General features: G+C 46.8%; 1 protein-coding gene across 1 annotated transcript in view; it reads left to right on the plus strand.

Moving 5' to 3' along the window:
• Window positions 1-259: 259 nt before the first annotated feature.
• pmepa1 (prostate transmembrane protein, androgen induced 1) overlaps window positions 260-23953 on the plus strand; it is a 46104-nt gene continuing 22410 nt past the window's right edge. Inside the window, exon 1 of the mRNA XM_074677808.1 lies at window positions 260-799. Coding sequence (XP_074533909.1) covers window positions 700-799 — 100 coding nt within the window. The 5' untranslated portion in view covers window positions 260-699. The remainder of the gene's footprint in view (window positions 800-23953) is intronic.

Below are 23953 nucleotides of genomic sequence, written 5' to 3' on the forward strand. Positions count from 1 at the left end.
ATACAGATTATCAAACCTGCAAGGAGCAGAAATGTGACTTTGAGATGAAAGAAATAAAACAGAGCCCACTTTGTCATCCTGTGTTTCCTCCTTTATCTGCTGCTCCCAGTCTGCAGCCTGTGATTCCTGCAGCAGCCAAACAGAGAGTGGGAATGAGAGACATGAGAGACATGAGAGGAGTGAGAGACAGACACAGGCCGAGTCACCGAGGGGGAGGAGGGGGAGGAGGAGAGGGAGGAGGAGGGGGGAGTCACTGAGAAATCCCTGGAGACAGAGGAGGAGGAGGGAGGGAGAAACAGACGGAGCAGACAGACCTCCGCTCGCAGTTTAATCGCCGGTCACTCGGCTGAAAACACGGAACCATTCAAACGGATCTCCAGCGGACGGAACCGGGGATTTCAACTCTTCCTGCTGACCTCAAACTGCGCTCACCGGATGTACCGACACTCTCACGGTGCTCCGAGCGGACCAGTCGGTTTTTAGGCAGACACTGACAGATTAAACATCCAGATTTCTCTGTGGAAGAGGAGGAGAAACCGGAGCGAAAGGAGGAGGAGAGAACCGAGTCAGGAGGAGGACGGACGGACCGGAGAGGAGAGGAGGCTGGAGAGAGAAAGGAGGGTTTTGTGAGTGTGGTCTCCTTCCTCCGGCTCTCCTTCCTCCTCAGGAGCATTGATGTCTGACTCCCGGAGCCTTTAAATGTTGAACTTGATGGGTGTTTTAAACGCCACCGCCGCCGCCAATGTCTCCTGTACATGTAACTGCAAGCGCCTCACCTCGCTCCAGAGCATGGAAATCAGTGAGTACCGCCGAACCCCTTTACTTTATACGCTGTTTTTCCTTTGACTCGTCTGGGAGAGGGTATTTTAACGCTTTAGGGACGATGTTTTTGACTCGGGAGATGGTGACAGCTGTGTTTTTGTGTTCGGCTCTGACAGAGTTTAACTAACATAAACAGAAAATGTGTAAAAGTAGAGTTTGTGAACTTCAGACCTCCAGCTTGTGTTGAGCTTGGTGTACGGCTCCTCACTCCGTAAATGTGTCTGTTGTGACATGTGAAGACTGTTAACTGTGTGTTTCAGTCGGTGTTTGACACGGCAGCTCCTGGTTTACCGCCGTTAACAAGTTTAAAGCTGTCTTTCTGAGTGTTTACCGCATTGGGAAGTCTCCTAACATGACGGGGGTTGAACTTGAACCAAACCAGCCTGTTGTAGCTCCGTGAGCTCCATCTTTATCGCTGTTTACAGCTTGTTTTGGTCGCTCACTGTGACGGACTGCTCTTTTCTGGCTACGCAGCCGTTGACGTTGTGTCTGCCCCTGATATTACAGTTAACCCGGCTTCATCTGGAGCCTCTGCTCCGTGTTTATTCGGTGAAAACACGACTGAAAGTGTCTGTAAACTCTCTCAAAGTCTCCCTGAACGACGAGGCAGCCTGAGTGTGGAGTTAGAGGAGGGTTTGTGGGGTTGAGAGGGTGATTCATGGAGGTAGAGCTGGAAGTTTTGTCGCAGCTCGTCATTCGAGCAAAGCCAGACGGCGAGACAGACGTCTGCGCGCGCGCGAGGCAGTGCGCGTGCGCAGTCCTGTGTGTGTGTCTGTGAGTGTGTGTGTGTGTGTGTGTGTGTGTGGTCGTATCCGGGAAATCCCAGTGTGTCTGAGTGTGTGTGTGTGTGTGTGTGTGTGTGTGTGTGTGTGTGTGTGTGTGTGTGTGTGTGTGTGTGTTTAGATGTATACTTGAGCAGGATTTTAATGTGTGTGTGTGTCTTTAAGAGCAGTTCAGTGAAGCTAGTGTCGGTTTGGGGTTCAACTCCCACCGTGGAAAAGTGTTGAAACATTCATGATGAGGAAGTTTCATTCACAGAAAAGCAGTGTGTGTGTGTGTGTGTGTGTGTGTGTGTGTGTGTGTGTGTGTGTGTGTGTGTGTGTGTGTGTGTGTGTGTGTGTGTGTGTGTGTGAGTCACGCAGGTTCAGAGCTGAGGCAAGCAGGGTTCAAGAGTTTGGGCGAAACAGTTTCTAGAGAAGGCAGAAGGAAAACGTCTTCCTGTTCCCCGGAGCCCAAACGTGGTTATGTAAGAGCTCATAACTGATGAATAAGTCAGTTAAAATATGTGGAAGAGGAATAAAAACATGAAATAATCATCGTGAAGAAGAATCAAACAGACAAAGCCTCTGATTTATGATCAGGGCCTGGGAGATCAAACAAAAACATCACACACACAGAAAATACATTTTATTCAACAGTTCAACAGATTCTCACCCAGGAAACATTTCATTAAAATAAAAATATAATTTCTCTGTTTAAAATCAGTTTGGGTGCTTGTTTGGTGAGTAAAAACTGCTTGAAATGATCAAAAAATGAATATTTGAAGTATTTGAATGACTCATTTTTCCAGTTTAAAACCTCATTAATGATAAAAAAGAGCGATGTAGTGTTTGCAGTAATATTTGATATATTATTGATCAGTAAATCTTCCTCGTTGGAGAGTTAAAGCCCAACCATCCAGCCGCAGCAGCTCTGAACTGAAACCTCCACGTTTGGATCAGGAGGAGGATTTCACAGCGCCTGACGAACACCTCTAAAGGTTTTTAGAGATGTTGACATGACGGCTTCTTTCTGAGAGAGCCCACTCCTTATGAAATTACGATTTGTAGCAGAGCAGCGTGATTCAATGAGTGGTTGGCGCTCTCCCTCCACCTTTGATGTTTCCTGTTGTGCTCCTCGGAGGTGTCTTAAAGGCTTTTTATGCCCTGCCAGTTTAGATTAGGAGGCAGAGATTACTGCGAACTGGGTGAGTAATGTGTTCACGGAGCTGTGTGTGGGAAGGGTTCACGCTGGTGTCATCTGCCAGTTTGGCCAAACACGAAACGCACTTTCCTCATTTTCCTTCCAGCCCTGCCAGTTTAACTCCCACCAGACGGTAAAGAAAGACGTAACTGACAATTATAGCCTCAAACGGCGGCTAATTTTGTGATTTTCTTAATCAGATGGGATTTTTCTGTTTGATACGAGCTTTGTCTTTCCTCCTGTTGTTTATCTCAGTTTAACACCACATCAAGCTCTCAAACCGCCCGTGGCGTCACCGTCTCTGACTGTTTTAACCCGTGTTAGTGCTGCAAATTTTAGTCCCAGCGTGTTTTTAACAAGTAGTTTCAACAAAATGAGTATTCTTACTACGAACAGACCGATACGTTTGTTACAGGGCCGATAATCAGAGTTAAAGGAGGCCGATATCCGATATTTGTGGCCGATATTCATTTAGGGTAAAAGTGAAAATATTGGCGTCAAAATCTGGGATAATACAAACTCCAACACTTCACTTAGTTTAAATCTTTTAAGCACATGTTTATCAAACGGCTCCAGGCTCAGCAGCTGTCTAAAAAAATATCTCCGTAAAGTTTTCTACAGGAAGTCAAGTTTGCCAAAAACTGTCTCTGCGTGTCTCCAGTCAGCTGGAGCTGTGGACTGCAGACAGAGAGGAGAGGCTGGATTGGAGCTAAAATAGCATTTTCAGATTGATTTTAAATTACCAAAAAGCCAAAGCTGACATGCCTCAAAATGCTGAATGTCGGTGCTGATAATTGGCCCGGCTGACAGACGGTCTATCTGTTATTTTTACCAGGTCGTACCGAGGTAACTCAGCCTGCAGCCCCCAGCAAAAGACTGTTTGGGAAATTTTCCAGATTTCATCACCAAGTCATTTATTCTGTGTCACACCTGAAGATAATCAGGCTCCAAAAAAACCCTGAGGGAAACTAAAGCTCAACCAGCTGTAGGGATGGGTACTTTTTTAGGTACCGACCGAATTCTGACAAAGGTAGCGGGTACCGATTCATGTAAAGTCAAAAGGTTCCATGTTTAGGTACCTAAATGCATCCTTGTGACTTAGAGAGAGTGGAAGAGTAGAACACAGCATTACAAGTTTATATATTGAAGAATAAATATGTTAAATTTAAAAAAATATATATTATTAAACAAATTGATATTTTTACCACATTAACACACAAAGTACAGAAAATTTTTACCGTTGAGTACTGGTATCGATTGCCAGGTACCAAGCATTGGTTCTAGGGATGCACAATATTATCGGCACAATATCGGTATCGGCTGATAAAAGCTTAAAAACACGTTTATCGGTATCTGCAGATATGAAAATTTCTGCTGATAGTCACAGCCGATAATGTGCTATTCAGTTAGGATTATTATTATTTTCCATCTGAAAAATAAGCTCCTTAAATAAAATGTAGCTCTTCATTTATTTTCCCTGCAGAGCTCTGTGTCTGTCACCAGGTTGTTACTGTAGCTCTAAAATAATCAAATCCAACTTGGTTGTGTTTAAAAATGCATTGTTCATTTAAAGTTCATGTGATCTAAAGAAATTATTTTTCTGTATTTCAATACTGAATGTCTTGAGTTTGAAAAAATAATACATTTCTTATTTATGGTAAAATCAAATGTTTTTTGTCTTGTTTTATGTGTGTTTCTTAAACAAATAAGACCGTCACAATAAGAGGAACATATAAATTCCAGTACAGGATAGACTTAGCTTTCTTTACAGTGAAACAAACAAACAAACTTGTGATTATCGGTATCAGTATCGGTATCGGCCAAAAGGGGCTTCGATATATCGGCATATCGGATATCAGCAAAAATCCAATATCGTGCATCCCTAATTGGTACCGTATGGTTTCAAATGTGAAAGGTACCCATCCCTAACCAGCTGCCCAATCAGGTTGGATGTAAAGAAAAATTTCTTGAAAGTCGTTATCGTAGAGAACCTCAGCAGTTTAGTGCAAATTCATTTCAAGCGTCACGCCAAACGCTTTCACTTATCTTCCGCAGTTTGCACCAATCACTGCTCAGAGAAGTGCAAACAGTTTGCACAGCTTGGATGATGTTTCCTCATTAACATCCCTGTTTGTTCAAAGGAATCTCCTTTAAACTGAGCTGTTGGGAACACTTCTCAACACTGCCCCCTGTGGTTTCCAATGGGACTGCACGCTTCCATAAAACATGTTAAACCCTCAAATTGACGTGTATTTTATTTTTTTTAGCATCGTGGTGCAAAATGTGCACATCCTGAGTGAGGAAAGCATGGCTCGTTTAAAATAAATAAATGAATGAACTTTCAGATTAAACTCAGATTATATCGATGCATGTATTAGTCTGATGTTGCACCCAGGCGTTGTAAATTTGACAAATGAGGAGATAAGCACTCGGTCCCAGCCCTGTAAGAATGTCCTGAGCTATAAATAGCCACAGACATGACCAAAAGTACACAGACGCCCAAACATTACACCCATATGTGGTGTCTTCACACGTCAGCCCAAAGCCAGAGCAATAATTAATCTCTCCAGCAGCCTCCAGGCTTTGTTCAGGAGAGGCTCCTGACAGCACCACAGACTGGGAAAACCACTTCTTCAGACGCTGACGATGTTCTGCTGAAACAGGAAGGAGCTGTGGTCAGAGAGGAGCAGACGCTGGAGATCCTCCTTCACCGGACAGAAATCTGAGAGAGCAGAGTAATAAAATCAGTCAGTGAAACAGAGAGATAAGAGCCCAGACAGACACATAACTCCTCAGTCTGAGAGCAGACGTGATGTTTAGTCTGGGCGACAGAGGGAGGAGACTTCAGAGACTGCATCAAACTTCAGAAAACTTCAGAAACTCGCCGTCAGCAAAGACAGAGAGCAGAGGAGAGAGGAGATGAAACAGAGACAAACATTCCTGAAAGAGTTGGCAAACTCAAAGCTGCGCTGACCTTCATGTAGGAGTCAGGATTAAAGCCAAGGTGGGACGCCACGCAGCCGAGTGTGACAGGAGGAGATGAAAGAGGCGAATAACGCAGCATAATCCACGTTACACACTCTAGATGTGGCGATCAAAGAGCTGCGGAGACAGCTCAGAGGAAGACGGGCTTCCCTGAACTTTTTACTCCCCGACGTGATGAAAACAGGTCGCTAACTCTGGAAAGACTCAGAAAAACCACATCAGGGTCCTCACTGGGTACATCTGGGTCCATCTGAGACCTGAAGACCCCAGGGTTTGCTAACAGGGGCTAAAGGGCTAAAATATTTAAGGGTTAAAGCAGCAAACTGATTCTACTGCACCTGAAACCTCCAGACACAGCTCAGAGCTGCAGAAAGACCTGGACCATAAGGAGACCAGGATCCACTGCAGAGACCTAGACTCACTGCAGAGACCAGGACTCACTGCATAGACCTGGACTCACTGCGGAGATCCAGACTCACTGCAGAGACCAAGACTCACTGCAGAGACCCGGACTCACTGCAGAGATCCAGACTCACTGCAGAGACCAAGACTCACTGCAGAGACCTGGACTCACTGCAGAGACCCAGACTCACTGCAGAGATCCAGACTCACTGCAGAGACCCAGACTCACTGCAGAGACCTGGACTCACTGCGGAGATCCAGACTACCTGCAGAGACCAAGACTCACTGCAGAGACCCAGACTCACTGCAGAGACCTGGACTCACTGCAGAGACCCAGACTCACTGCAGAGACCAAGACTCACTGCAGAGACCCAGACTCACTGCAGAGACCAGGACTCACTGCAGAGACCAGGACTCACTGCAGAGACCAGGACTCACTGCAGAGACCAGGACTCACTGCAGAGACCAGGACTCACTGCAGAGACCAGGACTCACTGCAGAGACCAGGACTCACTGCAGAGACCTGGACTCACTGCAAAGCGTTTCTGATCTGTGAGGCTCTAATGAAGGGTTACCTGTTACATCCTGAAAGCAGACACACACACACACACACACACACACACACACACACACACACACACACACACACACACACACACACACACACACACACACACACACACACACACACACACTCTTGCTGAAGCACATCTGTTCTGAGCAGCAGACACTGCTAGTCAAAGCACATGACATCAGCATTACTCAGAGGCTAGCCATGCATGTTCCTGTGTGTGTGTGTGTGTGTGTGTGTGTCTGCAGGGTGAAGTCATCGCTGGTATCAGCTCGTAGGAATCATTTCCTCCAGCAGCTTGTTCCCCGTCTGTGCGTCTGTGCGTCTGTCCGTGCGTCGGCCGTTTGTTTCTGCTCGTCTGGCCGTGGAAACACAAACACCTCCACAGTCTGCATCCTCAGCCAACCTAAATGTTCCTGCAGCGCTCGTCTCACAGTGTGTGTGTGTGTGTGTGTGTGTGTGTTCCTGTGAGTGTGTGAGTTCAGCTGGAGGGTAGCTGTATTTTTCTTTATAATTGAATTCCAGAAAAAGATTGTTTCTCCTCAGCCGGCGAGCTCGGCGAAGGAGCGGGCGGGAGGCGACTGCAGGAACAGAAAGTTCACCGTGTACCCGCCGTCGTCTCTGCTCCACATGCATTCCTGGTGCTCTGAAGTCAGGAGGTTGGCTCCTTCAAATACCTGAGCACACCTGAGATAACAGGTCCAGGAGGGCTCCACTCACTGATTCATTTCACAGGCAAACACAGCGATTTCTCTATCTGAGGCGTGTCAGAAAGTGTCTGAAACAGCACGCTCAGTGACCCCAAACATCCTCCAAGAGGATCTGACCGAACCATCCCTCTTCATGTGTTCACAGAGCAGATCTGACCAATCACACGTTCATCCAGGAGCTGCACCACAGGACGTTTATTCTCCTCTGAAGCTGGTCTGCCTCTGCGTAACCTCGGCTCAGACACACACAGGCAGAGAAACCTGAAAACACTTTGACTCTTCGTCCTAAAGACGATCAAAGGTCAGAGTCAGTGTAAAACCTGCTCACAGCAGCGTCAGCGGCGTCCCCTCCATCTCCAGACGTCATGTGGTGTCCTGTCATGAGCCGCTCCCTCTCCACTTCCTGTTCAGCTGCAGCTGTCATGTGACACACAGATGGTGTCCACAGATCAGGGTTGAACAGGACCTACTTCCACTTTTGGCAGAAAATCGTGAGAAGAGCCTTCAGGAGAAACGGTGTCAGGAAACGCTCTGGCTCAAAGGAACTGAGGCAGAGCTGCACCGAGGTGCTGCTGTGGTTCAGTCTGAGGATCAGAGAGGGATGGATCACTCCACCACCTCAACCTCCTGGTTTTTCAGGATGTAACCTGAATGTGGACTTTATGCTGAGCATGTAAACGCAGCGACTGACACGCTCAGATGAAGGTCTCCAGTTAGCACGGTCACTCTTTGCTGCAGAACACCGGCTGCTCTGTGACGCTCAGAGCTGGTGGGTTTGACCGCAGCGTGGGAACGAAGCGCAGACAGGAAGGCCTCTGTAGACGGCTCAGATGGATGAGGTGACAGGACTGCAGGTTATTCTGGATTATTGAATTAAAACAAATCTAAACATCAAACTCCACGCGCCCTGAACCCTGAGAGGAGTCAGCTGAACTCCTGATTATCCAGATCCTGACGCTGTTTCAGGGAGAATAATCTTTACTCTCTGTAATCTTTGTAAAGACTCGTTTTACTCAGCGTTAAAAGCTGTTTGTGATGAAATCAGCTGTTTGTGGCAGCAGCAGCGTGTGTTGGTGAGAGTTTGATCAGCATGAACTCTGAGAGGAGAGAGGAGAGAGGAGAGAGGAGAGAGGAAAGAGGAGAGAGGAGAGAGGAGAGAGGAGAGAGGAGAGAGGAGAGAGGAGCTGTGACCGTTGGTTAAAAAGAGGAGTCAGAGTTACAGGATGAGGTTTTTACAAACATGGAGGCGCTTTGTTGGTCAGTGTTTGCCTCTCTGTGTTTCAGCTCTCATTGATTCTCCTCCTCTCCTCTCCTCCTCTCCTCCTCTCCTCTCTTCCTCTCCTCTCTTCCTCTCCTCTCCTCTCTTCCCCTCCTCTCCTCCTCTCCTCCTCTCCTCCTCCTCTCCTCCTCCTCCCCTCCTCTCCTCCTCTCCTCCTCTCCTCCTCTCCTCCTCTCCTCTCCTCCTCTCCTCTCTTCTTTCCTCTCCTCTCCTCCTCTCCTTCTCTCCTTCTCCTCTCCTCCTCTCCTCTCCTCCTCTCCTCCTCTCCTCTCCTCATCTCCTCTCCTCTCCTCCTCTCCTCCTCTCCTCTCCTCCTCTCCTCCTCCTCCCCTCGTCTCCTCCTCTCCTCCTCTCCTCCTCCTCCCCTCCTCTCCTCTCCTCCTCTCCTCCTCCTCCCCTCGTCTCCTCCTCTCCTCCTCCTCTCCTCCTCTCCTCCTCTCCTCCTCCTCCCCTCCTCTCTTCCCCTCCTCTCCTCCTCTCCTCCTCTCCTCGTCTCCTCCTCTCCTCCTCTCCTCTCCTCCTCTCCTCCTCTCCTCTCCTCCTCCCCTCCTCCTCTCCTCCCCTCCTCCTCTCCTCCGCCTCTCCTCCTCTCCTCCTCTCCTCCACTCCTCTCCTCCTCCTCCCCTCCTCTCCTCCCCTCCTCCTCCCCTCATCTCCTCCTCTCCTCCTCTCCTCCTCCCCTCGTCTCCTCCTCTCCTCTCCTCCTCTCCTCCTCCTCCTCTCCTCCTCTCCTCCTCCCCCCCTCTCCTCTCCTCCTCCCCCCCTCTCCTCTCCTCCTCTCCTCTCCTCATCTCCTCTCCTCCTCCTCCTCTCCTCGTCTCCTCCTCTCCTCCTCTCCTCCTCCTCCCCTCCTCTCCTCTCCTCCTCTCCTCCTCCTCCCCTCCTCCCCTCCTCTCCTCCTCTCCTCCTCTCCTCTCCTCTCCTCTCTTCCTTTCCCCCTCTCCTCCTCCTCTCCTCCTCTCCTCCTCTCCTCCTCTCCTCCTCTCCTCTCCTCATCTCCTCTCCTCCTCCTCTCTTCCTCTCCTCTCCTCCTCCTCCCCTCCTCCTCTCCTCCTCTCCTCCTCCCCTCTTCTCCTCCTCTCCTCCCCTCCTCCTGGTCTCTCACTCAGTGAATCATGGAAATTAAATGATTGAGTCTGTTCTGGCTGGCCTCCTAGACTTATTATGTAAACCTCTCTGTCTGGCTGTCTCAGTGCTGCTCAGTGTGTGTGTGTGTGTGTGTGTGTGTGTGTGTGTGTGTGTGTGTGTGTGTGTGTGTGTGTGTGTGTGTGTGTGTGTGTGTGTGTGTGTGTGTGTGTGTGTGTGTGTGTGTGTGTGTGTGTGTGTGTGTGTGTGAGTTTCTCTGTTTCCTGTCTGTTTCTGTGTTTCTTGGTGAAACGATCTAAAAACTGTTAAAGATTTGCTCTTCCTGTCTCAGCTGAGGCGCTCTGCTGATCTTCTGTGTGTGTACAGAAGCCTGCGAGGATCAAACTTTGCCTTTTGTGTTTTTTCCTCCCTGACTGACAGCTGGCGTGGCCCCAGAGCCAGAACACTTTAATCCTCGTGTACAATAAACAGGCGCCAATTTCTCTCAGTGGAAACCATTTTTACAGCGTCAGTCGCTCAGCTGCAGCTCGCCGCCTGGTTCAGCTGCAGCTCGCCGCCTGACGCTGGGCGCCGCCTGGTTCAGCTGCAGCTCGCCGCCTGGTTCAGCTGCAGCTCGCCGCCTGGTTCAGCTGCAGCTCGCTGCCTGGTTCAGCTGCAGCTCGCCGCCTGACGCTGGGCGCCGCCTGGTGCAGCTGCAGCTCGCCGCCTGATGCTGGGCGCTGCCTGGTTCAGCTGCAGCACGCCGCCTGACGCTGGGCGCTGCCTGGTTCGGCTGCAGCACGCCGCCTGACGCTGGGCGCTGCCTGGTGCAGCTGCAGCTCGCCGCCTGATGCTGGGCGCTGCCTGGTTCAGCTGCAGCACGCCGCCTGACGCTGGGCGCTGCCTGGTTCGGCTGCAGCACGCCGCCTGACGCTGGGCGCTGCCCGGTGCAGCTGCAGCTGCTGCAGAGCACGTCAGTAACGGCTGCTCCTGCAGGGTTTGGTGTTTCCTGTCGGGCTGTGTGCCTTCATGACAACCCCCCATTATCCCCTCCCTGTAATTACAGACTGTCAGAGGAGGAGGCGCTCTTCCTGCTCCCTCAGCGTGTCTGCTGTGAGTGTGAGCGGCTCCTCGCAGCGTGTTGATGACCTCAGAGGCGTGGGCCTGCGCTCCTCTCGCTCCTGGTATCTCTGGATTCAGGACGTGGTGTTGTTTTAACCAGACGAGCTCTGAGCAGGTTTCTGTGTTTGACGTTGACTTCATGTCAGGATTAATGGTCTGTGTTGAACTGGGCTTCATCAAGGGCGTTTCAGAAACTGGTCTACCTCAGGGCCTGGGGTGGGCCTGAAGTGGTTTTTGAGGTGAATATGACACAGAGATGCAGGGGTCCAACTCTCCTAATTACTGAAGTTAATGTTTATTAAACTCTAAGATATTTAAATGTCCAGCAGGAAACAGACTCAGACTGATCAGGAATAACTTCCTCTGCAGACCCGTGATTCAGAAAAAACCAAAGACAGAGCGTCAGAGGAAACGTTTCAAACCAAGTCGCCGAGAGCGGCGATAAAAATAAAAAACACATGGATCTGGTTTCCTGGATCAGCACCATGGATCAGCCCCTTCCCACTGATACCGACCCAGATCTGAGGAACACAGATACACAATGCATTGATACCAGGACCGGTACCACTGCATCCCTAGAACGACAGGATGAGTTTTTTATTACAGGTACAATCTCCAGTGAAGGACAGGAGTTATATACAACCACTTTACAGAGGTCAAAAACAAATAAATAAATGATTAATTGAGATAAAACATGCATACATGCTTGCAAAAAACCTTTTTTATGAAAAAAATAAAAGATAAAAATAAACTCTGTAACTGAAAAAGGAGCAATCCACTTTATTTATAAAGCACATTTTACAAACAGAGCGTTAGCAAAGTGCTGCACATCAAAAACAAAACAATAAAAACAGTAAAACAGCTCCACCAGCTCTCATTAAGGTAAGAAAAACAAGGAACAGTAAACAAGTATACACTAAAACAATAAATAGTACATAAAATAATAAATACAAATAAAATAGATTAAAAAAAAAAGAAAAAAGCAGGCTGACGCCAAGGATTATTTTTTTCCTGTAGGATCCATAAAATAATCCAGAGGAAAAAAAAAAAAAACCAAATGATTAACCCAACGTTATTCTTAATCATTTGTCATTTAGTTATTTTCATTGTTATAATTTATTACTTCATTTCCAATGTTTATTGGAACTTCCCCAAGATTTACACGATTTGAAGTTAACACTGAGTCTGTTTCTGTTTTTAACATCTGTTTCATTTGACCCACGTCACAAATAGAGGTCGACCGATATGGGTTTTTTGGGGGGCCGATGCCGATGCCGATGCTTTCCAAATTTGGGCAGCCGATGCCGATATGCATAGCCGATTTTTCCAATTTGATATTCAGGCCGATTGTTAAATAAATATATATTTATCACATTTTTGTGAAACGCAGCAATTTCTGAGCAACTAAAAGAAATCTATTACAACAAGTGGTGTCCAGTCCTCTGAACATTTATTCAGCTTTCAAAACAATGAAATATTTTGTCTGAGTAAACACACAACGTAACGAGCAGTAGTAAACATTCACACTCTTCTTAAAATGTCAAAAAAGAAATTTAAACTTATTAATATAATTTGAACAAAAGTATGTAATGTATCCAAGTGGTTCCACAAGTTTGAGGTGCTCATCTTTTTTGTGCCTGATCAAAAATTGGCTTTTTAAAAGAAAATACGGCCGATGGCAGATAGAGACAAATGTCCAAATATCGGCCCGATATATCGGCCGGCCGATATATCGGTCTACCTCTAGTCAAAAACACCAAACCCCTTAAATTAGTATGATTATTTTTCTCGTTATTAAATAAAAGTTTATTACAGGTGGAAGGTTTTAATTCTTCTTCCTCTGTTTCTGTTTTTAAAGCTTTAAGTTCAGTCTGAGAAGCAGAGGATCATGGGTATTGTAGTGTGTAGACAGGCCTCCATGAAACTGCAGATTTTCAGAATCCACTGTTGAAACTTTTGGCTCTAAGTTAAACTCTGGAAATGCTGAGTCATGGTTTAATAAACAGGAAGAAAAACAGCTTAAAGAGCTCTTTGGTTTCCCTTCACAGCTTCCTCCTGACCTCCTTCCCTCCTTCCCTCCTTCCTAACACCCTTCCTCCTTCCTTTCCTCCCCGTGCTGTCGTCCCCTCTCAGCTGGTCTTTGTTTCAGGGTCTAGACGTGAATCAGACGCACGGGGCCTCATCGCTGCTCTCATCATGCATATATGTAGATGCATGCAGCGTGTGTGTGTGTGTGTGTGTGTGTGTGTGTGTGTGTGTGTGTGTGTGTGTGTGTGTCTGGGGTCAGGGTCATCATCACTTGTTGGGGGTGGAGTGTGTTAATGTGTGCTCCCTGCAGATGATCTGCATGTGGGGCCGGGCTGATCCGGGCCCTGGCTGCCTGTTGGACCCGTATTGTCCCATTAATTAGTCTGAAGTGGAGCGGGCCCCGTGCGTCTGTCTCTCAGAGTGAATAAATCCATACAGAGAGCGTCTGCAGACCAGGAGCTGCTCTATAAATAAAGCCGGCCTGTCTGCGGCGGCTGTGAGCGCCCAGTGTCAGGAGATGCTCGTCATTAATTAGCAGCAGACGGAGCGAGGAGCCTGAGAGGCTGTCTGCTGCTCCAAACACAGAGAGCGTCGTGCGTCGCTCCAAACAACTCGCTCTGCTCTTCGTTAATTGGTCTGGCTCAGAGGGAGGTAGGAGCTGATTTGTCTGGTTTCCAAATACTCACATTAACACCTGATTACCTGCAAAGAGCAGTGTGGAGTCTGCTGTGGCTGAGGGGTCTGAGCTCCTCTACGCCCCCTGCTGATGAGGGACACACACAGGTGTTGATTAAAGCTGTTTCACTGAGGTGACTGTGTTAGTGTTGGCGGTGAAACAACACGTCTGTGGATCTGAAACAGTAAAGGTTGTGAAGCGCTGAGACCACCCTGAGGAACCAGCATTTAGTCACTGACCTGTAGGAAACAGTCAGACTCTTTCCTCCTGTGATTTTAGTGTTTGCTTCATCCACGTCCCACACAACCTTCCCCGTCACCAACAGTGACATAAATGAACAAACTCCTGCTGAAGTGGAGGAGGACGCTGTGTGGTCCTTGCAGTCAAACAGCTGTTGCTCTCCTCGGAGTCTGGAGGCTTTGAAGAGCTGCAGCTCGGCTGGATGAAAGCGTCCTGACTGTTTCTGAAACGTCTGTGAAGGTTTGTTTCATCACTCGTTTAGGATCTGACTGTCCATTTAAACGCTTCTCAGATCTAAAAACTATACCAACGCATCAAGGCTGCTGCAGCGAGCGGCTCAGGGTGAACGCTGGTGGATTTACAGAGTGGAGTAAAAGCTGACGTCTGTCTCACTCACACTTTTCTGTCCTGAACCGTTAGAGAACATAAAGAAACTCTGTCAGAGATGATCATTCACCGTCAGACTCACACTGCATCAGTCTGAGCTTTTCCTGCTGTGCTACAGCTCCACGAGGACCACCTGAGGCCTGCTCGCACCAACTCAGTTCAGTTCAGTTCAGTTTAGTTTAGTCCAGTTTGGTTCAGTTTGCTTCAGTTCAGTTCAGTTCAGTTTAGTTAGTTTAGTTCAGTTAGTTCAGTTCAGTTCAGTTCAGTTCACTTTGGTTCAGTTCAGTTCAGTTCAGTTCAGTTCAGTTCAGTTCAGTTCAGTTCACTTTGGTTCAGTTCAGTTCAGTTCAGTTCTGTTTAGTTTAGTTCAGTTCACTTTGGTTCAGTTCAGTTCAGTTCAGTTCTGTTTAGTTCGATATGGTTCAGTTCAGTTCAGTTCAGTTCGGTATGTTTCAGTTCAGTTCAGTTCAGTTCAGTTCAGTTTGGTTTAGTTCAGTTTGGTTCAGTTTGGTTCAGTTCAAGTCAATTCATTTGAGTTCAGTTCAGTTGAGTTCAGTTTAGTCCAGTTTAGTTTAGTTTTGTTCAGTTCAGTTCAGTTCAGTTCAGTTCAGTTTGGTTCAGTTCAGTTCAGTTCAGTTTAGTTTTGTTCAGTTCAGTTTAGTTTGGTTCAGTTCAGTTTAGTTCAGTTTAGTTCAGTTCAGTTCAGTTCAGTTTGGTCCGTTGGAAACTGGCGTCATGAACAGCGTAAAACTGATGAAACCAAACTGTGTCATGTTTTTCTTCTTTGTTGGTTTTATTAGCGGGGTACACTGTGTCGCGCTGCTATGGCGTCATGCCAACACGTAGCTGCAGCGGCTATCAGCATCCGTCTACCAAGAAGGGCACAGTTGTCTGTGAAAACATAAATAGGATCAGGCTTTACTGATCCAGACCACTTGGTGGGAACGGGGCTTTGAAGACTCCAGGTCTCGTTAACAATCACTGACCTAACGACAATCAGCCCCGGAGCCGCTAACGTCACTTTTTTTGTGATTTTCCATTTTTTGTGGAGCTCTGGGCTGAACTCCTGATCTTGTTGTTTGTTGTTTGTTGATTGTTTCTGTCTGACTCTTTCCCCTGGGTCTCCTTCAGAAACGTTTGGTTTCCCTGAGTTTGAGCGGACATGTTTCCTCTGCAGCGTGCAGCAGCGTGCAGCAGCGTGCAGCAGCGTGCAGCAGCGTGCAGCAGCGTGCAGCAGCGTGCAGCAGCGTGCTGCAGTGTGCAGCAGCGTGCAGCAGCGTGCTGCAGCGTGCTGCAGCATGGCACACGGGTAGACGTATGATGATGTTCTGGCCATGAGCCCGTGAACGGAGCTGGCGCCCTGCAGTTAGACACTCCTGAACGCTCTAACAGTCCTGTAGGAGCGCGTGACTCAGTCCACACGCATGACGTATAACCACCATCACACAGTCAAATATGTTTGTATGCAAATAGGTGTTGTGTTAGGGGAGGATGTGTTTGCATATGAAACCAACGCTGAGCTGCATCTGCGCCGTGCAGAGGAGCAGTCTGGGTGTCTGCAGGGCAAAGGTCAGGGGTCAGGTCAGGAGGAGCAGGGAGGGGGAGGTGTGCAGGGGGAGGTTCATTGTCAGCAGAGGGGGCTGGGTGTGACGCTCGGAGCTCGTGGTCATGGTCTCACAGCTGAGGAGCTTCTGTTGGTGAACAGGAGCGTGGATGTCTGAACCTCACACTGATGGATTCATGCATGGCCTCGGATTAATCTGTTGTTTCTCAGACCTCTGCTCTCATACAGAGTGTGTGTGAAGCTCTGATGAGGTGTCAGCGGCTGATTGGTCCAATGATTCGTGTTAGAGAAAACATGTGGTAAACAGAAAATCAGAGGAGACATTTCCCGTCCTGTTACTGACTTTGAGCAGACGGCGTCTGGCTCTGTGTGCTGCTTTGATTCACTTTGATTCAGCCTGAGTTTTAAAGTTTATGGATAAATGTGTTAGAAATGTTTCCAGCGCTCTGGCTCCTGGCCCACAGTGACGTCAGCTCACCTGAAGCTCTGCGAGCGAACGACCAGGACGCCTCAGTCTGACTCTGACCCAGACCAGGTCCAGACAAAGACACTGCAGTCTCTGAATCCACACAGACACACACCCCCATACACACACACACACACACACACGCACACACGGCGTAGATGTTCATGACCGTGGGCTTGACCCCTGCACACACACACACACACACACACACACACACACACAGACACACCCAGACACACACACACACTTAAAGATGTGTAGATTGTGTCTGCCCCACTTCGCCCTCTGGCCCAGAGGAAACAGCTGAGACCACATCATTTGCATCCACACACAAACACACACACACACACACACACACCCCCACACACACCGTGGCTCCGCCTCTTTGTTGACATCACCCTGAAACGATCATTACACATTCAACAAATCAAACACGGCGGCGACGCACAGACTGTCCTTATCTGACAAAGCAGCGACGCACAAACCAGCTCCTCACCGACAGCAGCCCCCACCGTCAGACTGTGACACACACACACACACACACACACACACACACACACACAGGCTTCACCGCAGTCTGTCTAGACAGAGCAGCGGGCTGGAGGAGCACACAGACACAGCAGTCAACTTTATCTGCAGACTCATTACACCACGGCGAAGGTTTCTGTGGAGCCAGACGCTTTCTAACCCTCAGAATAAACCTCAGCGTGACGAGACCAGGATCACACTTTCCACACGCTAAGATCATACCAAACCTTCACCTTCAGTCAGCTGGACCACGCTGTGAGGGTCTGATTCAGCTGATCCTTAAACCCTGATGTGAGCCGTCTCTGTGGATTCAGGGAGCTGGTCAGAGACGTTTCCTCTGATGTTTCAGCGAACACGCAGCCAGTGAATCATGAAACGGTGTGTGTGGCTGTGTGAGCGCAGGTTAAAGCTGTGTGTGTGTGCTCAGGGAGGAGCTGAGGATGCTCCTGCAGGAGGCAGACTTCACCTGGAGCTGGGTCCACGTGCAGACAGACTGACTGCAGCTGTTTCTCTGCAGAGACGTTCTCCGTGCTTTGCTCGTTCCTGCAGGAGGAGGCAGGTTCCTCCCTGACAGGAAGGAGGCGCAGCTCCTCACACTGACTCAGCTCTGACTTTAGGTTTACTGAGGAGAAAGCACAGAGAGGAGCGGGGCCTGCAGCTGACTGTGGAGGGGACCAGGACGTGAGGCCAGCAGGAGAAAACACACATTAACAGTTTCTGTTTGGTGCAGGGAGGAGTCTCTGTCACGTCTGAACCCACACGGTGCTGATCCTCGGTACCTGGGAATCCGTACCCAACGGTTCCAGTTTTTGGTACTTTTCTGTGTGTCTGTGTGGAGACAGATATTAATTTGTTTAATTATAAAATCTCTAATTTCTTCAGTTTAGTATTTTTATTTCTCTGTGTATAAACTGGTAATGCTGTGTTCATGCCCAGCGTGGAAAACCTCCTTCTCTTCCACCTCCTCACAGTCACTACGATGCGTTTAGGGACCCAAACTTGTTTGGTTTTACATGAATCAGTACTCAGATCACAGACAGGACTCATGGGTACCTATAAAAGTACCTGATCCAGTACCCATCCCTAGTTTGGGGCTCGACCCAAACCAGAGTCAGAAGTTTTTGGGTCTTACTGCAAACGAGTATCGGCTCCAAACATCGATATCGGCCTCCTCGATGACTGATAATCAATAACAGTATCAGTCTTTAAGAAAAACACATCAGTCTGTCTCTGCTATAACTGTCTGCAGGTCAAAACAGACTGAGCAAAAACCAGTCCTGATCAAATCCTGATCCTGGTCCTGCCTTAAACCATCCTGACATGTTTCCCCCACAGCGCCCCCTAGTGGAGAACATGTTCCTTGGTCTGAAGCAGAGTTTACTGATGTTCACACAGCACATAACCCTGCAGGAAACTGACCTCTGATTATCAGGGCTCAGACACACCTGAGGGACAGGTGAGCTGTGATGTCATCAGTCTGTGACGGTGGAACCAGGAAGTCTGAGCTCACCGAGGGACTGATTTTACAGAAACCACTGAGAGAAAAGTTAAACATCAAAGATCAGGATCCTGAGGTGCGTCTGACAAGAAACAAAGGTCTGATGGTCTCTGGAGGAGGAGCTGGTCTCCTCACTGTGAGGGGGGGAGGAGGAGGAGGAGAAAAAGGAGGCTGATGAAGGAGTGACACCTCCCTGTAATAACCTCCGTCACACCTGAGCCGACACATTCTTGGCTCCATCAGAAACACGACCGCTGCTCGCATTGTGCCCAGCAACCTCCCACACCTCTCTGAGCGAGGAGAGGACAGGCTGTGCCAGCTGGCTCACACACACACACACACACACACACACACACACACACACAGATATATGTATATTAGAGGCCCGTATGAGGGCACGGAGCCAGTTTCCCAGCTTGTCTGCCATCCACCCGTCCATTAAGCCTTCATTAGGCCACCGCAGAGCCTCCCATGGTGAACGTTTGTGGCCCTGATGCTGCAGAGGAATGCTGAGCGCCTGCTGCAAACACACGTCTCTAACACACACACCTTTAACACACACGTCTTTAACACACACTCACTGCAGAAAACTGGCACTGCAGTGTGTCAGTATGAGACGATACACGCCAAAAACATACGGTTTAACATGTGACCCCGTACTCTCGGCGTGACACGCTGCAGAAACATCTGATGGTTGATGGTGACGTGTCCAGAGCTGATCCGGTTTCTGAGCAGAGTGAGACATCGTGCATCATCACTATCTCTGCAGGAAAACACAGAATGAGCCTTTAATCAATGATTAACTCAGTTTTTGTTTTGAAAAACAAGACGTGAACATTTGCTCTTCACCTCCCTCAGGCTCAGCTCTGTCTGACTCCTCTCCCTGCTCCTTTTCCTCCTTTTCCTCCTTTTGTCTCAAACATCTTGTTTGGGTTTCTGCACCGACTGTTTTGTCTGAAGTGGAAGTCATCTCTCACACACACACACACAGACAGATCCAGACACACAAAGGCAGGGCGAGTTGATTCATGCAGAGGATCACGCTTTGAAGCAGAGACTCTGAGAAAGAAAAGACCTTTCAGATCCAGGTGTTCCTCCTCTCTGCAGCCCACAGCTGAGCCCACGGTGAGGATCCTCAGTCTGTGTCAACGGTTACTGGGAGTGTGTGTGTGTCTGTGTGTGTGTGTGTGTGTGTGTGTGTGTGTGTGTGTGTGTGTGTGTGTGTGTGTGTGTGTGTGTGTGTGTGTGTGTGTGTGTGTGTGATAACATCAACTCAAAGATTACAGGAGAAGGAAAAATTTGTTGGTCCTGATAAAATCTGCCTGGGTGTAAAATCCAACATGGAGTTAAGGTTTTTGGTTTCTTTGATGACTCTCTTTAATCTACCGTGTGATGAGAGAAAGTTTCAGTCTGAGGATAACATTCATTCAGGGATGTATAGAAAATAAAACAGATGACTTTCTTTAGACAGAAAAGTGTCCCAGTCAGACGTCTGGAGAAGTCTTCCAGATTAGCCTCTAGCTACACCTGGAACAAAGACTTCTGACAGAAATGATGTGTCTATCTCTGGATAGCACTTCTTATAAAAAACTCTTTAAATGAGAAGATTATTAACATTAAATAGTAGTTTATTACCTTCCTGCTTGACTTAGGAGCAAAAAGAGCTCCTTAAAGGAATTTGAAATAAATGAAGACGTGTCAGAGTTACGTCCTGATCATGACCTGGACTGATGATTCATCCTTTCAGAGTCACAGAGCATGCTCAGAACGCTCGTCTTCTCTTCTTTCAGGAACAGTTTGAATTTTTCTGTTGCACAGATAGTTGATAAGTTACGGTAATGTGAACATGTTCATCAGTTTCTGTCTGTGTTTGCAGAAATACCCCACGTATCATCTTTCAGCTTTTAATTTCCTTTAATGGAACTGTTTAAATGAAAAGTAACAATAATCATAAAAATAATAATAATAATAATATATAATACTATTAATTATTTTTCTTCTTATTATTATTATTATCATTATTAAAATTATTGTTCTTCTTCTTATTATTATTATTACTATTATTATTATTATTATTATTATTATTATTATTATTATTATTATTACTAGTATTATTATTACTATTTCATTTTATAATATAATTATACAATAATAATAATAATAATAATGATAATAATAACAATAACAATAATCATAAGAATATTGAATTAAAATGCTATAAATTATCATTATTATTATTGTTATTATTATTAATTATAATAATCATAATAATAATGATAATAATAATAATGTATTTATTAATTTATTGTGGTTTACTAAATGCATGAGGAGTCATGGAAATTCAAAAAGCACCTGGGAAATGGAGGTTGGGTCTCTAGCGTCCTGACCGCGGCGTCCTGACCACACAGGGGTCCTGACCACACAGGGGTCATGGTTCAGGGATGATGGGAGTTTGTGTGTAGCTTGCTGATTGGATGTTCAGCAGCCTAAGGATATACCACAATGCTCAGTTTGACGGTTTCTGTCAGCAGCTCCTCAGACGCCACCTGAAGGAGACAATCAGCTGCAGCGCCGCGTTACATAACATCTGAGCTCGGAGCTCGGAGCTCGGAGTGCTTTGACTCATTTTAAAGATTGATCCACACATAGAGAGGCTGAGAGGATGCTGCACACACACACACACACACACACACACACAGGGTCAGACATTCAGAGCATTCAGACATTGTTGTGTCTAGCCAGGTGTGTGTGTGTGTGTGTGTGTGTGTGTAAGGACCGGCTGAGCTGGTTTTAGTTTGGCAGTAAAACACTGTTTGGACAGGAACAGCATGTCTGGCTCTCTTTCTCTCTCTCGCACACACACACACACACACACACACACACACACACACACACACACACAGAATAACACACTTCCCTTCATCCCCCTCCTGTGCAGGCTGATCTTTCACACGGCTATGTTTGCTTTATCTAACACACACACACACACACACACACACCTGCAGTTTGAGAATAACAGGTTTGTCCTTGAATATTTCCAGAGGAGTTTTGGCGTCAGAGTCTGGGGCTGGAAAACCTGGAAAACCTGGAAAACCTGGAGAGTTTCATGAAAAGCAGAGAAGGAGAGACTGATCCTGACTCTGCAGAGCTCGATACGATACGATACGATGCGATGCGATGCGATGCGATGCGATACGGTACAGTACCATACGATACGATACAATACAGTACCATACGATACGATACGATACGATACGATGCGATACGATACGATACGATACGATACGATACGATACGATACGATACGATACGATACGATTTGATACTATACGATGCAATGTGATGCGATGCGATGCGATGCGATGCGATGCGATGCGATGCGATGCGTTGCGATGCGATACAATACGGTACGATACGGTACGATACGATACGATACGGTACGATACGATACGATACGATACGATACGATACGATACGATACGATACGATACGATACGATACGATACGATTAGATTAGATACGATACGATTAGATATGATTAGATACGATACGATTCGATACGACTCGATACGACACGATACGATATTATACGATATGATACGATATGATTTGATTCGATACGATGCGATACGATGCGATTCGATGCGATGCCATGCCATGCCATGCGATGCCATGCGATATGATACGATACAATACAGTACGGTACCATACGATTAGATACGATATGATACGATACGGTACGATACGATACGATATGATACGATACGATATGATACGATACGATACGATACAGTACGGTACGATACAGTATGGTACGATACGATACGATACGATTTGATACGATACGACACGGTACGACACGATACGATATGATACGATACGATTCGATTCGATATGATGCGATTTGTGCGATGCGATTACAACGATTACTCAGTGTCATGTTCAGGAGAAATTGCCATAGACAGAGAGAATCCAAAGTGGCATTATTATTTTCTCTGTGGAGCCAAAGGTATCAGGAAAAGTTTGATGCGATGCAAGGGATGCGATACGATACAATACAATACAGTACGGTACCATACGATACGATACGATACGATACGATACGATACGATACGATACGATACGATACGATACGATACGATACGATACGATACGATACACTACGATACTATTCGATACGATACGGTACCATACGGCACGGTATGGTACGATACGATATGATTCAATACGATATGATACGATATTATACTATACCATTCAGGGGCCTTTGATCGATTTAAGACGGCATAAAGTCCTCACTGAACATAATCAGCAACATTTCACCTGAGGTGAGAGAGACATATAAAACAACTTTGATAGTTTTATTACTGAAATGTGGAACGATGTGCTGACCTTTGGGTATGATAGTTTGTAGAGGATTATAACCATCTGTATGATCTGATTATGTTTTAATTAAAATTAAATTAATTAAATTAAAACTGGTTAAATTCAGGTAAGGTGCTTTTTGCCCCCACAGTTACCTTATGGGTCTGACTGTTATACTGTAATGTTTGATTATTATATCAAGTAATGATGCAACACTATCATTAAAAATGACTGATTACACAAACTTTATTATTGACCTCCAACATTTGACCATTTTCTATCAAACCAAAAATTTGAAGCTTTGATTTTAATTAAACCCAAACATTTGTTCAACATTAGAACGATCAACTTAACGAACTTAACATTGATAGTTTTTTTACTGTGATGCTGATAACCACAGTTTGTATGTCAGTGTGATCAGACTTTGTTTCTCTGTGTAATAGTCGATGTGGAGGAGGAATGACACTGAGCTCTCACCGTTTGACTTTTTAACTTTATGAAATTTCATGAATCAGTGGCTACAAAATCAAATGATGAGATAATTCACTGCAGTCGTGTGATGATGACCTCCTGTCGTCTGTGCAGCATCCTCTGCAGTCAGGTCGACCGTATCTTACCCGGATACAGGAGAGCTGTTTTATGATTGGCCCATATGTCTGGCTCCCTTTTAGCTCTGTGATGCTAACAGCGTCTTGCTACACGTTGGCCTACAGCGGTGTGACTCAGTGGGAGCTAAACAGTACATTTTACAGCAGGAGAAATATCAGGCGTGGCGTGTCAGAGAGTGGAAAGGTTCAGATGTGTGTCTCATACGCTGAGTGTGTGAGGCTGAGAGGAAACTTCACAACGACTCACGGTTGGACGGAGACAGACATTCGTGTCTGGTCGGGATTTCAAAATAAAGGCGTACATTAAAGACCACAATGATGATCCATGTTTAGACTTTCCATCGATGTGATTGGATCATTGCTTAACCAATCGATGTATCGATCTATATGTTAACTCCTGCTGCTGTAAACTCTAACTGCTGTAAACTCCTGCTGCTGTTAACTCCTGCTGCTGTAAACTCCTGCTGCTGTTAACTCCTGCTGCTGTTAACTCCTGCTGCTGTTAACTCCTGCTGCTGTTAACTCCTGCTGCTGTTAACTCCTGCTGCTGTTAACTCCTGCTGCTGTAAACTCCTGCTGCTGTTAACTCCTGCTGCTGTTAACTCCTGCTGCTGTAAACTCTAACTGCTGTAAACTCCTGCTGCTGTAAACTCTAACTGCTGTAAACTCCTGCTG

This window comes from Halichoeres trimaculatus, unplaced genomic scaffold (assembly GCF_033239565.1).
Source record: "Halichoeres trimaculatus isolate MK-OKI-2021-1 unplaced genomic scaffold, fHalTri1.1 fHalTri1_scaffold_1, whole genome shotgun sequence".
Classification (NCBI taxonomy): Eukaryota; Metazoa; Chordata; class Actinopteri; order Labriformes; family Labridae; genus Halichoeres; species Halichoeres trimaculatus.